General features: G+C 28.4%; 1 protein-coding gene across 1 annotated transcript; it reads left to right on the plus strand.

The window, feature by feature from the left end:
- Positions 1–10,341: 10,341 nt before the first annotated feature.
- On the plus strand, positions 10,342–13,821 carry LOC118071852 (protein odd-skipped-like). The gene is made up of 2 exons (XM_035091304.1): positions 10,342–11,153; positions 11,235–13,821. Exons 1-2 carry the CDS (start codon positions 10,669–10,671, stop codon positions 11,584–11,586), a joined length of 837 nt encoding a protein of 278 aa, XP_034947195.1. The 5' UTR covers positions 10,342–10,668; the 3' UTR covers positions 11,587–13,821.
- Positions 13,822–14,562: the final 741 nt, after the last annotated feature.

Genomic DNA, 14,562 nt, shown 5'->3' on the forward strand with positions numbered 1-14,562 from the left:
ACAAAACATGACTTCTTTGATCAACTTCAATGTAAAACGTCAATTTCTTTGGGCATTGTTTAGTCTTAGAATTGTTGCATTTGAAATAAATGTGTTTCTTGTTAACATTTAACAGCAAAATGCAACATTAAAATAGCTTCGGGTCCAGTCTTCTCATGAGTAAAACGAAGAATAAGAAGACGAAATACCAAAATGTCCTTGAAGCCACGCGCCTCAAGCATTTCCGATGTTTTATGATGGCTGTCGTGGTCCGCAATGTCTGTTTCTTTCTTTTTACTTCCATTTACTCTGTTAGTTTCTTTACATTCGTCCTTCTTGTTTATCTCATTTCTTGCCAAACTTCTTCTCCTTCTCGTGGTTCGGTGATCTTCGTTCATCTTCTTGCATCTTGACACTGCTCGAGGCCGGTCCTATCCATCAGTAGAACGCCATACCAATCTCATCAGAGGCGTAAGACCCGAGCAACTTTCATATTTACAGCTTCATTGTTACGTTTATGAGGGTACAATTCCTGTTTGCGAGATTACTTATTTTCATTAAAACAACTGTCAGCGTGTGTCCCACGGCCTCACGATGTTTCAAGGCTACATCTTACATCTTACTGTATTGCTTACTGTTGCTTTTAGCTCTACTTCCATCATCTCACCTTGTGAGGTCCGGGTAAGCGTGCCAGAACAATTAAACCCCGCTGTTGGATACATTATGTTATTTAATGCATCCTATCATGCATCCTTTGGAGTCAAAAAAATCCTTGCCCATTATTCATTACTTTTTTTTTGTTATGCAAAAATACTTAAGTGATGATTATTGTTTTATTATACCAATGAAGTAGCTTCAAATATTTTTCATTAATCTGTTTTTCTTATTTTATTGTAAGCATTGGTGTTTATTGTTGGTAGAATTTCTTCACTATTCATATTATTTTTTATTTTTAAAAATATTTACATGCATATATAATCATCAACTCGTATATTTATCTCTACACGTTACGTGACCTGCGGGTTAAGTATATTATATATACGTACAAGTAAAATACGATTTGTGGTCCGGTTTCTGTTCAGTGCATATCGAGTGACATGCAGCAGAGTACAGAAAAATAGTCGGGAATCCATAAAACATATTCCACCTACATACACAAATCCTCAAGCATTTGAATTTCATCTATAATATTTTTAAGCAAAACATATTTATCATAAGAATATTATGCTTGAAAAAAACTATGCAATTATTAAAATTTTCTTTTAATAAATTTTTTACTGAAATAATATAATACATTTTATTATCATTTGAAAATGAAAAAAAATATACAAAGATTTTTATTAAAATTAATTAATTACTAATTGAGCTTGATTTTAACATTTTTAATTACAATAATATATTTCGCGAATTTATTATTGATTATTAATTTTATTAATTAGTTTGGTTCTTTATTTTTGTAAACAACGTAGATTATATATTATTTCTTCCAACCATTTATTAAAAAATATTATAAAGTTTTTTATTGAAAAAAATTGTCAATTTTTATTACAATTATTTTTTTCGAAAATAATATCATATAAAAACAGGAGCTAATACTTATCAACAAACCTGATAGCAGTTCAAAAAATTTATCTAAACATTTTTATGTTAGACTACATTGTAAGTTCACGTGCACTCATACACTCGAATGTATTAAAATAAATGTGAGCTTAGATTGTAAGCACTAGAAGAGATAAATCTAATCGTCGAGTAAGACAAAAGTAATAAAATCGTGTTTGTTGTATAATAAATACACATGTATTCCACATATGTAATATGATTGTTATATGACAGTATTTCAAATTCACAGTGATATTTAAAATTTCTTCTTAGAAGCTCATATTGGCTTTCCGCAAATGATCAAAGTGCCCGAAACAGCCGGCACACCTTCTCTCAACAGCCTTTCCTCACCTTTACACAATGATAAGATTTCTTATTTTATATTTCTATAAGTATACAGACAAGATCCGATAGACTAAAGACCAAACTAAAAATATTAAATGACATTTAAGTGTTTTTTCGGATTTTTAAACCAAGTATTCTATTTTGTTTCAACAAGTTTATTATTTAACATTCTAATAATACCTTTAGTTATATTTTTATTAAAAAAACATTGAAGAATTTTTTTGAATAATTATATACTCGAATTAATTGACTGTGGTATAAGAGGAATTTAAAAACGATGAAAGACTTTTATTTGAAGTAATATGTTAAATACCACAAGTGTATTATTATTATATAAATAAAAGTGTCAAATAAAAAGTAGATTATAATTCCGGCGAAATATTATATGATGTCACATTTCATCGTACAAAAGGAGGGAGTGGAGTATTTAAGGCTTTACATCAAAGACACCGCTATCGACGATTCACCGCACCAGTGAATCGTTTTCATGCGTCTAATCATAATGTATTATGTTTTGTAGTTCCTACAAAAACATTTTAATATACCTACACGGTCGATCATATTCATTTTTCGATTTTTCATTCACAACATAATGGAACAATTACCTACTGGAAAATCTAAATTGAAAGGAAACTAATGAAAAATATAATATTATGCAGTAACTTTATTGCAGTTAATAAAAATAAATAATAATAAATTTATTGAATTGGAGAACAACCTGAAGGATATTTTATTCCCATTATTATTGAGTGTGGATAAATATTTTTAAGGAATGTTTACATATCCACTACGTTTCAGATGTTGAGAGATGACAGACAGAATAAAAAGATGCATTTTAAAATAATTTGTAGCATTTATTTATTTGTGAATATGAAGAATTTACAGAAAGATAAAATTACATTCTTCATATTGAAGGGCTGAAGTATTATTTACAAAGCCTAGCATTGATAAGGTTTTTAACAGAAAAAAATTTTACGAGTTTTTCTTTGAACTAATGGAACAAAAAAAAAAACTGACCTATTTGGTCAGTTAGGGTTGGCACCTAATAGCATTCAGTGATGTATGGTACATAGTAGTTGCATTCTAGTAGTAAAAAATTAGGACGTTTTAGTTGTAACCTCTTGCGTAGTGGGCCACACACAAAAACAATTAGGACATACAAAATATAGAAAGTGAAGATTTACAAACGTAAGGATCTGTATGAAGAATATGAAACACATGACAACGTGAAAACGATAAAAGAAACGTAAGAGATGGCTATATAATATAAGGGCATCTGTTTCCAGTTGAAACTCAACAGAGACACTCTTTTATGACCACCCTGATCTTTATCATAAGTCATCGACAACTTTCGATCGAAAGAATGTTGAAGATGTTGCTACACTGTGCTATAGATTTTATAAGAACCTATATTAAATGATACAGTACACGTGCACATCAATGAAACAAAAAGAGTTGAATATTTTCCAACAATTTATTTCTTATCTAATGCTTTTTAAATGGAAAATATTATTAAAGAAGTTATTAAAAAACAATTATTTAGTCTAAACTTAATAAATTTATATCTAATTATACTAATTATAATAAGTTATAAATTTATGTAATTATATTCCAAATAATCGAGTACAATAATAATTTAATTTTTCAATGAATTATTTTGAGCAACCATCAAAACAGAATCTATCAAAATATCATCATGTTAATCCTACAAAAATATTTTATTGCGATTATTAAAAATTCTTATTTCATATGTTAAAAAAAATATTTTTTGTTTACCGTAAATTTTCTCCTCAGTGAACAAGAACGGGTTTAAAGATTTTATTTTAGTTTAATATTATCTATTTTGAACCATAATTATTGTGAAAAGGGAAAACGAGCTATGAAGACACCTGTACAAATTAAGCAAGTTTACTTTACTTATTAGTTACACTATTAACAAATTTTCGAGCACTCTAAAACTGCATTTAGGACCAAATATCCTGGATTCCTTCTATTCGGAAGTATCTCAATTCGTCTTAAATATGCTTATGACACTCACTAAGATGCGCAAAGTAGTGCAAAGAATCGAAATAAGAATATTTAAAGATCTACCAAAGTAGTCATAAGTCTGGCGGATTGGATAAAAAATAATCTGTCCAATCTAATCTGTAGATTTAGTAAGCATCCCAAGTGAGGTAAAATGTGTACAGAGTTGGGCTAATAAGGAATTGAATGTAAAGTTTACCATTGAGCTGAGCACAGTTGTAAGATACCGATGTAAAAGGAATTTATTGTTCTGGGACATGACCATGCAAAACCGTCTCGACTTGATTTTACCTTTCGGACTCGAATTAGTCCTTTTCAAAGTACCGTAAATAATAAGTAACCCATTTCGGAAGTGTGTAAAAAGGGTGTGATACCCTTTTTCTGCTTTTGCACATTTTCGACGTCATAAAAGGTTAAAATTCTGGTCCATTATAGTTTTATTTCAAGGATTTCCTTCCGTATTTTACTGTGTTATATATTAGACCTATTGAGTCTATGTATAGCATATAAATCGTCTAGTATGGCTTCTGAAACTCTTTCCAATTTGCATAAAACTTGAGAAAATAACTGTGAAAATTGCCGTGAATTACCGTAAATCACTTGACTTCTTGAACTCTTATTACATAAATCTTATACATTTCTATTTTGTTACTTATTTAAATAACAATAAAATATTATTTAATATCGATTATATAAAATTTATCTCAATTATCGAAATAAAATACTAATACCATTATTTTATTTTACATCAATCAAATTAAATGAAAGGAAAACAATCAATAGAAAATATTATTGCGTTTATTGAGACATTAATTAAAATATCTATCTTGAAAAATTTTTATTAAGAAATTAAAAACAATTTTCTAACATTAGAAAAAAACAAAATAAAGAAAAGATAATTTTTCACTCAAACATTTATGACGTAAATAATTATTTGTTAGAAGAAATTTGACAAAAATAATGTCTGTGAAATAATATGACGTGATTAGAGTATTGTTTAGAAATGTACTTTGGGATTGAAAGAGCGTCTTAGTGTTAGCTTAAATTTCAGGATCAGATTATACAGTGAGATTATATAGGTTCAAAAATACACAATTGTAAGTGAGTTAGTAAACTTTAATCCAACAAACAATATATAATATTTTATGAATTTATGTTTATTATTTTAAGAACTACGCAGTAGCGAGTCTTTTTTATTCTTCATCATTTAAGTTTATTAGAGATATGATACTGATAATTGAATAGTGTTCAAAGGTCGAAATTCTTTCAAATATTCGACGGATGTTTAATTTTTTAGTTAAATAAAAAAAATCTAACTTAAAGAAGAAGATGCAAAAAATGGAAATTTTTTCATGGCGAAACGAATTTGTAAAAAACTAGTCGTGAATCATTAAAAAGTAAACTTTGTGATAAAAAGTCTAGATTGTTCATTTTTACATAGAAAAATATTTTAAAAGTATTTTATGGCATTGACAAAGCTCGAATTGTTGGCCGAATTTTCTGTTTTATTTTTTTTAATAGCTTTCAACATTTAATAGCTAAAGAAACCCTTCGCTACCTGAATGACGGAAAAGGTAACTAATAAAAAAAAAAATCGAGTTGTTGTATTTGTTGGTAATACAAACTATGTGGAAAAGTAGAAAATTTAAAAATCAGGCAGAAGAGTAGCTGGTAAAAATATTACCAATTTTCATGTTTTATAAGCAGCCTTCACCTAGAACCTTTCCCCCTCATTCTGCTTCCTGCTTACTTTTTTACTTCTGTCAATTGTACGACTCCTACTAGTCAATAAAAAAATAAAATAAGCAGGCAAATTTGTTAGAAGTTTATGCCAATGCATCTTTCCTTTTTGAAATTTTTTATTTCCGACGACACGAACACTTTAAAAATGAATTACCATGACAGAAAAGAAATACTTTGTTCACAATTATTTACCTCTCATCAATACATTCAGATGAATTTTCAACCTTAATATAAATCATCTTTTCGAAGAACAATCTATAGAAGAAATTAAAAAAATATCTATTAAATCATTGAATGATAAATAAAAGAAAGAAAGGAATACTGGAATACCACTTAAACTTCAAGTATCTTGGTAAGATTCCTCTTAGCACTTGCTCATTTAGATTAACTCTTGATAAACGCACACACGTTTCTTCTTTTTTTTTATACACACATCTACCTTAATTTCTCGTGAAAAAAGTAATTAGTCACTCATATCATTTTATCAGCTAACTTTTTATTCCATCTCCTATTTTGACTACTTTTTCTCTAATTAAATAAATGATAAAAATGTTTTAATAAGATTAACTTGACACATGTCTTCATAAAGTAGTTATAGCATGCTGTCTGGTTATTTAAATCGCCTGGCATTTTAAATTACATGAAGGGCAAATAATTTTTTTATTTTATTTATAAAGTAGCAAGAGACTACTCAATGATTATTAAAAATAAATAATTTAATAATAAAGAGAAAAAAATATCTTGGATGTTGGTGGTATTACAACATTATTGATGCATGGTTTCAATACGTTGGACCAAAAGAGAAAAAGATGTTAATAAAAATCAATCAGCTAACTGATATGTTGTTAAGTAGTGCCTCTAAAGAGGCAACAAGCCTAATTGAACATGATTTCTTTTTTGTTAAACATCATTTTTTTTTTATTCCATACATCTTCTTCACATATAAGTGCTTTTTATTGAGATCCCTTGAGTACCGAAAAGTATGTTTATATACATTGCTTTACAAAATGCCGCTGCTAGTAATCTCATTATGCATCAACAACATTTCACAGCTGGATGTCCAGGTGTAACTGAGACTCCCGTGTGAGACTTGTATTCTCGCCTCTTATATTCCTCTTATGAAACTTTTAATGTGTGCATTTTTTAACATAATAAATTCAAGACAAGACAAATGAGCCTCCGAGTATTATGTAGTTAACTAGACACAATACCAAATTAAATGAGAATTGATAACCAATTTGATTACATGCATAAATAATATATTTTACAGTTATTACTTTGAAGCTCGTACCATCTATTAGAAGTTAACTTTTCATCCTCATCTAATCATTGATGAAATATGGAGACAATTATTCATTCTGTTTCAATCATTTTTAATAATAAAAATTTTTTATTTCGAATTGAAGGATCTTTAAATTTTATATTGCAATCACTGCAAATCTTAACAAATTCGAGTGTTTAGAAATAAAACATTTCAAGTGTTTAATTTTTAAACACGAATTTAAAGTGTTATAGAGACTTTGAACATTTTTTTTAGTAATTATTAATAAATAAAAATCATGACTCAAGGTATTACTGCCAATCGAAGTGTTTAATAATTAAACACTTAAATTTTTTTGAATTTGCAGGAATAACACTTGATTGAAATCTGTTTTCTTCACTTGTATAGTGAAAACTAAAAAGTTAATGAAAGGAAATTCCTAACAAAAAATTGAACGAATTTTTTCAAATTCTTCTAATAGTATTTAAGGAAGTTGGAGTGTTTATTCTAGGATAGAAATTTCTTAAAATTTTAATATTTGATTTGTTTTTTATAATAAAAATTTCAATACAATTTTGTCTCTCATTTTTGAGAACTATTAATTAAAAATTTATTGTTTTACATGAGCTCTTAAAGAGATCACATTATAAAACTGTATTACCAGTTAATAAGTAAATGCAAATTTAGCACCTCAATAGTAACCTCTTTACTGCTGTAATTTATTGCAAATTATCTCTCCAAGCTCATATTTTCCATGAAACTGCAATAAATATATAAGAAAAAAATTATAACAATCATCAAGAATATATTGGATTGTTATTTAAAAATATAAAAGTCCATACAATACGAAGATGGCAAAACAAAATTGGAATGAATTATTTACACCGAAAAATACACTAAAATGTTCTACAACAAACTGACACAGAGAAAAGCGGAAAAGATTGAAGGAGGGGATAGTAAAGTGTCTGTCTGATGGAGCTTGAAAGTGAATTAACATCCCTTGCCTGGAGGCACGCGCAATCCTGGCATCCCCATCTCCACCATTATATTTGTCTTTGTATGCTAAGCGATTCTCGAGATTGCGCTAGACTGGCGCCATGGTTATCTGTGTTATTCAAAATAGTTAAATTTTGTTGTGTATGTAAATACACATACACATAGATAACATCAGAAATTTTCACATCACAATCGAATGGATAATTCCATCCCATTTGTTTCTTTTTATCTTTTGATATCACTTTTTTGCTCATCTATCTTCAAAGATTACTATTTTCATTATTAAAAAATGCTTCGATTTTATGCATTAGCAATTACACAATAAATGACACCGTTTTATGTGTCGACAGTTTCTTTTTCATCACCGACACATGTAATTATGAACGTTAAAGCTGAGAACTTTTTATTTATTGATAAATAAATAAAATAAATTTTATTGTGGACATGTGAATATATACATTCGTATTAGAAAAGAATAAATAAACCTAAACGAAACCTAAAGATGAGTAAATAAAAGTAAACAAAATTTACCGATCAAGCATTGATCGACAATATTTTACTATTTTGAAATGATTTCCTCTTTTGAATATTTATCCATCAATCATAAATTAAATTTAAAGAAAACCATTCATGTAAACACTTTCAACACTTGAGTAGGATATTAGATATCAACAGCTTGCTTATTCGGTCTAATAAATTATCAAAAAAATCAAATAATTATTTATTTATGTGACTGAAAATACTTTAAGATATCAGTACACTTGAAACTTTAACTATTTTTAATGTTTTCAATTTGTAAAAGGACACAAAAGTGTGCATTTTATTTATATACTCGTGTTAATAACTTGCATGTATGCATACGCATCAGAGTGACAATAGTATTGTGGAGAGTACGTATTGCTAGTCATTAGTTGAAACGATTTACAAATTATTTATGATCGCATAATGTAATTTTTATCATATTTGTGTATGGTTTTACTACATTATGTCGCTTTTGACTTATCATTTGCTCAACATTTACATGAGTATGACTAATCGAACCAGTAATATATATAAAAAGTAATGTAAGAAGTGTGTCAAATGTTAAAGAAAAAATTGATCGACACGAGTTACTATTAAATATATTACAAATAATGATTAACAACCATAATAAAGTCAAAGTTCTTTAAAATTCTATTGTTGATGATTTTTATGCTGTTCCAAGCTATGAGAAAATGACATTTCTTATTGTTGGGAATTTAAAGTAAAAAATTGTGTAAAGATGTTAAATGTTTTATTTTACAGACAATTCAGTTAATTCGAATAATTTTAATTATTTTAAAATTTAATTGCTTTATCGTTAACTTAAAAAATTAACAGATTATCGATGATGAAGCAAAAAAAATAGAGGCTGCTGGTCTTGATGACTTAATACAACTTGATACTCTTGACATCTGGTTTAAATGATTTTTTATTAAAAAGTTCTTAGCAGCTTTGATAAAGTTGATGATTAATTTTTATTATCCACCACATCGTGATGATGTCAATTGCAGTTTACTTAACATAGATCCAACCTATTTTATGAAACAAAAAAAAAGTAGTCAATTTACTCAAAAATAATCTAAATGACTTTTTATCTTTTTAAATTGTTTTATTTTCAACAGAATCTGAATGATAAAAACAATTACCAGTATTATAAGAACAATATAAATTATATATCTATGCATTAATCACTCTTTTATTGAACAATCATAATCATACTACTCGGGACACGTTTCCAAGTAGACGACAACTATCAGTTTATGTCATAAACATTGTATAAAAACTTGATTGACGTGGTTAATTATTATAAAAATTAACATTTATCTCTATTAATTCATGAGAAATTCCCTTTTATTTGTTTACTATTAACGTCCAACGATTCATTAAGTAATTAAAACAAAATAAAAAATAATAAATAAATTGAGAAGCTAAATGTTATCCAATTCGAAGAAGTTTTACGAGTTCATCATCGTTACGTAAACGGTAAAACGATTCATAGAATAATATGTAGTGTACAAAAATACACACGTCTTATCATGAGAAATATGATGAAAGGTATATTTATCTCTAAATATTGCGACTAGAAGATTGATAATAGTGGTCTCAAAGAGACACATACACACAGGTGGGGTTGCCGACAAAGAGAAAAGGCATCCAGACGCGTGGGAGCCTCAAGCTGGGGCTCACGACGTCTGCTGGGGTAGCGTCGCGACGCCTGAAGGGGCAAAGAACGTTTCAGAAGCTCCGCCCCTGTGGAAGTTGTGCGCCCAACCGGGAGCTCAACTCAGGCAACAGGAGGAGGAGCTCTGACTGCTGGTGTCTGCTGAACTGATGTCTGAAACTTTTCTTTCTCTTCAGTATTGCTTCGAAACTCACATTGAAAGATACAACATTTTTTCTCTACATTTTTGCCATTGTGTTCAAGCTGATGATGATTATGAGTTTATTTTGAGAATTTATGCCATTTTTTTCTTCAACATTAGATTTAATTATGGCCAGTATTTAACTGATTTATTGATATTTTAACAGTTGTGATAGTTTATTCCTTGTTCAATATCAATACGAACAAGAGAGATCGTTGACAATTTTGTTATCGATCTTCGTTCAGCCACAGACATTGGAAATATTTGTTAAATATTAGTGAATAACAGTGATAGCGAAGGTTCATTGAAGTGATAAAGTGTATTTATTTAACAACAATGATGGAAACAACGAAGATGGAGCCTCTAACGCCACCTCATACACCACCTTCTGGTTTACATACAGCTTTAAGTTCACCATCTAGGTGGATGAGGACTCAGATTCCAGGGCAATTGCCTATGGGACATCCAAGTCCTCATTCAGCACATCCAGGATATCATGCCACCTTTTTCGATCATTGGTTGAGAGGTGCTGCTCTTATGGCTGCTGGTAGATGTTGCTCTCAAACATCACCTCATCATCATACACCCACAGGACATCCTATGCACTCTGGACTCTCTATACCTCCACCAGCATCTTTCCTCACAAGAAGGCTGCCGGGTCAGCGACCAAAAAAACAATTCATCTGTAAATTCTGTAATCGACAGTTCACCAAGAGCTACAATCTATTGATTCATGAGAGAACTCATACTGATGAAAGACCATATTCGTGTGATATCTGTGGAAAGGCTTTCAGACGTCAGGATCACCTTAGAGATCATCGGTAAAGATTTTGTTCTTTTTTCAATAATACTAATGAATGATGAATTGCTGAATCAAATTAATGTATGTTTTATTATTTTAGGTATATCCATAGTAAAGAAAAGCCTTTCAAATGCAATGAATGTGGGAAAGGATTTTGTCAAAGCAGGACATTGGCTGTTCATAAAATCCTTCACATGGAAGAATCACCACACAAATGTCCTGTATGTTCACGAAGCTTCAATCAGCGCAGCAATCTTAAAACTCATCTTATGATACACACAGATGTACCTCAAGATCTGCGAATAGACTCTCACGTTTCTGAAATTTCACATTCTCCAAGAACATCAGTTCCAAACCACACAGGACCTACCACAGAAGCTTTAATAAACATTGAAAGTCCTTCAAAAACACAAAAACTTGGATTCACCATAGCAGATATAATGAGACGTTAAAGCTGATGATTTGTTAGCTAATCAATTAGGCTGCGTTCTACAAATATAGCTAATTTAAATGTTTATAGTATTATTGAATAGAATAGCGAAACTAGTGCATGAGAGGATAAAAGAATGAATGAGGGGAATAAGAGTGTTGAAATATTTGGAAAGTACTTAAATCGTAGATTTATTTACAATAGGTCCTATTGAATTATTTAGAGAATGACTGAGCTTGATGATGAATGAATGAATGAATCCACAGCGACCAGAACGTCGTTAAACGTCACCAAACTGTATATATTTACGTTTTACTTTAGGATTTACTTTATGTTATTTTATTCACTTATTTATTATGTTTTAAATGAAAAAGTCTGTGCAAATTATGTTTTAGATAAACAAATAATTATTCTTAATTCAAAGTCATTAATAATATCTAAATTATGTCATTATTAGACTCTTTAAAATTTTACTATATGATAAATGTAGTATTATAAAAAAAAAAAAACAAGTATTTATTAATATAACGAATAGTTATTTGAATATTAACAAAAATATTTTGCTGAGATTCAAGAATAAATTATGTTACCATCCACTCATTTAAACTTACAAGACTTTTTTAAAATATATTTTTTTTCCCTACATATTCTTAATTTTTTTGTTATTGACAAATTGATGTAAAAAATAGTGCATTTAGAATTTATTGAATACTTTTTTATCTTATTCTTTTTCTCTGAATGATAGAAGAACAAGATCTCGATTGGAAAATTAATTAGCATTTTCTTAGCTGAGTGCATCTTTGAAAATTTATTTTCCATGTTTTCTTAGGTTTCTTACATTTTCAATGACCTGTAAATAATAGCTGACCCTCGAAAAAAAGAGGGCCTTGTCTGGCGTTTTGTCAACTCAAGACCACCCACACTGTACATATAAGGCCCTTTCGTTGAAGGTCTACTTATTTTTATCACTTCTTTATTTCACTACCTATTCTTTATCCACTTTCGAAATTCTTTGTTGTAAGGTGTTACCACTAATTTAGGCTTTGTAAATATAAATATAAGATTGTACAGTTCTCAGATAATGTAGGAAGTTGAAAAGCATAAAGCTTTACATAAAATACAGTTAACAATAATAAAGTAAACTAATACTTAATGAATGGAGAGTTATTAGACAGATTTAAGTTTACTTAGTTTTTATTGTATGAGTTTATGGAGAAAGATTGTATTGCCTTTTTTTTCTCCTTCAGAAGGAATAGTAGTAGTTATATTAGAGTTCTCAATTATGGATTTATAAATTAAAGTGTCAATGCAAAGTGTGCAGAAAAAATTTAAAAAATCCATACAATAAAAAAATAATAATAAATGTTTAAAGATCAAAGTACATTTCTAGACATATACAGTTACCAATTTGTGTATGCTATGGGTGATTATTATGTTATCAAATGTGTTTTATGTCTCATATTGTATTAACGATAAGACGTAAATACCAAAAAATTTTAGTAAACTTTCATCACTTGTAACTTTATCCTAGTCGAGTTCTAGCAATTTATCAATTAAGACTGGGAATAAAGAAGATTAAATAATGGATAGTAATGCAAATTTAATTGCTTGTATCAAATTTTAGTTTAATCTAAGAATGATCTATTCAATTAATTAATTTAATACGAAATCGAAAGACATTATTTAAGCAAAAATAAATGATTTAAATAATATTTAAATGAAACTATAAAAAAATGTTAAAGTTTCATTTCATTGTGGTTTACAGATAAATAATTTATTATTTCAATTAAGTTAAGCAATTTGAGTAAATTTTTAATTACTTACGTAGTAAATCTTAGTGTTTTATTACAATACACCAAAAGTGTTCGAATGCATCACTCATTGAATTAACATTGAAGACATTTTTAGTACACTTGAAAGAGTTTTAAAGAGTAACAATATTATTTAAACAAGTGACGCCACATTGAACACTTTCAGTGTATTGCAATAAAACACTTGAATTAAAAATATGCAATGTTAATAAGTTCTTTAAAAAATTATATTTAAAAAAAAAAACATTCCAAAATCAGTTAATTTTTTTTTTCTATTACATGGATTCTTGATGCTGAAGATCAATGTAGATTATAATGTAGAAGCTAAATGTTGTAATATTTAATAACAATTTATAAAAATGATTAACTAGAAATTCATCTAATATTCAATCTTTATTCCGAATACTCTTTTTTATCAATTATAAAGTACATTACGACAAATTACAAATACATTACTAATAAAATTATAGTTGATAGGACTTTAATCATAAATACATGGTAAAATATTCATTCCATTGTTCAATAATTGTTCAACATTACTATCACCAAATCTCATTAGATTTGATCGCTGAATAAAATATTTATTGTAAAGATAAATCATATAATTTGTCAATAATTAACAATGCAATTGTATATCACTCTTATTAAATTTTTTCTATTAATAGATGACTCATTTTTTGACGTAAACTACAGAGGGAAGACAAGTCAAAGGTTTAGCAGGTAACGAAAAAATGAGATAAATGGATTCCACGCCTTTTTTTGCAAAAGTATCTATATTTCTTCAGCGTCAATCTAGATCTCTTTCATCTAAACTATCATAATTGTTTAATCGTCCTCTCATCCATTAGTCATTATTATTATCCTTCAGACAAAAACGCATCCTGAAAATGACCAGGAAAATAACTGAGTAGTTTTAATAGTTAATAATCGTACAGATGTGGATCCTCTTAATGATTTGTTTTGGCACAACATTATTTAGCTTCCTATTGTGTTGGAATTTTTAGACAAGTATATAATATAGATTTATGATGAGCTAAAGCTAGAAATTTACCAGAAAAAAATAATTACAATAATTATGATAAATAACGTAAGGATAAATTGATGTATTTGACTCTTGAAAGAATACCTTTTTTCTAAGCAATAATAACGCATTAAATAAATTAATTACTGCTTGAATTTATCATCAA

Source organism: Chelonus insularis, unplaced genomic scaffold (genome assembly GCF_013357705.1).
Source record: "Chelonus insularis isolate UGA/USDA-ARS -01 unplaced genomic scaffold, ASM1335770v1 contig_88_pilon, whole genome shotgun sequence".
Lineage (NCBI taxonomy): Eukaryota > Metazoa > Arthropoda > Insecta > Hymenoptera > Braconidae > Chelonus > Chelonus insularis.

Coding starts and splice junctions, on each gene's coding strand:
- LOC118071852 (XM_035091304.1), top strand. CDS start 10,669: ATGATGGAAACAACGAAGATGGAGCCTCTAACGCCACCTCATACACCA. Junction 11,154..11,234: donor GATCACCTTAGAGATCATCG/GTAAAGATTTTG, acceptor TTATTATTTTAG/GTATATCCATAGTAAAGAAA.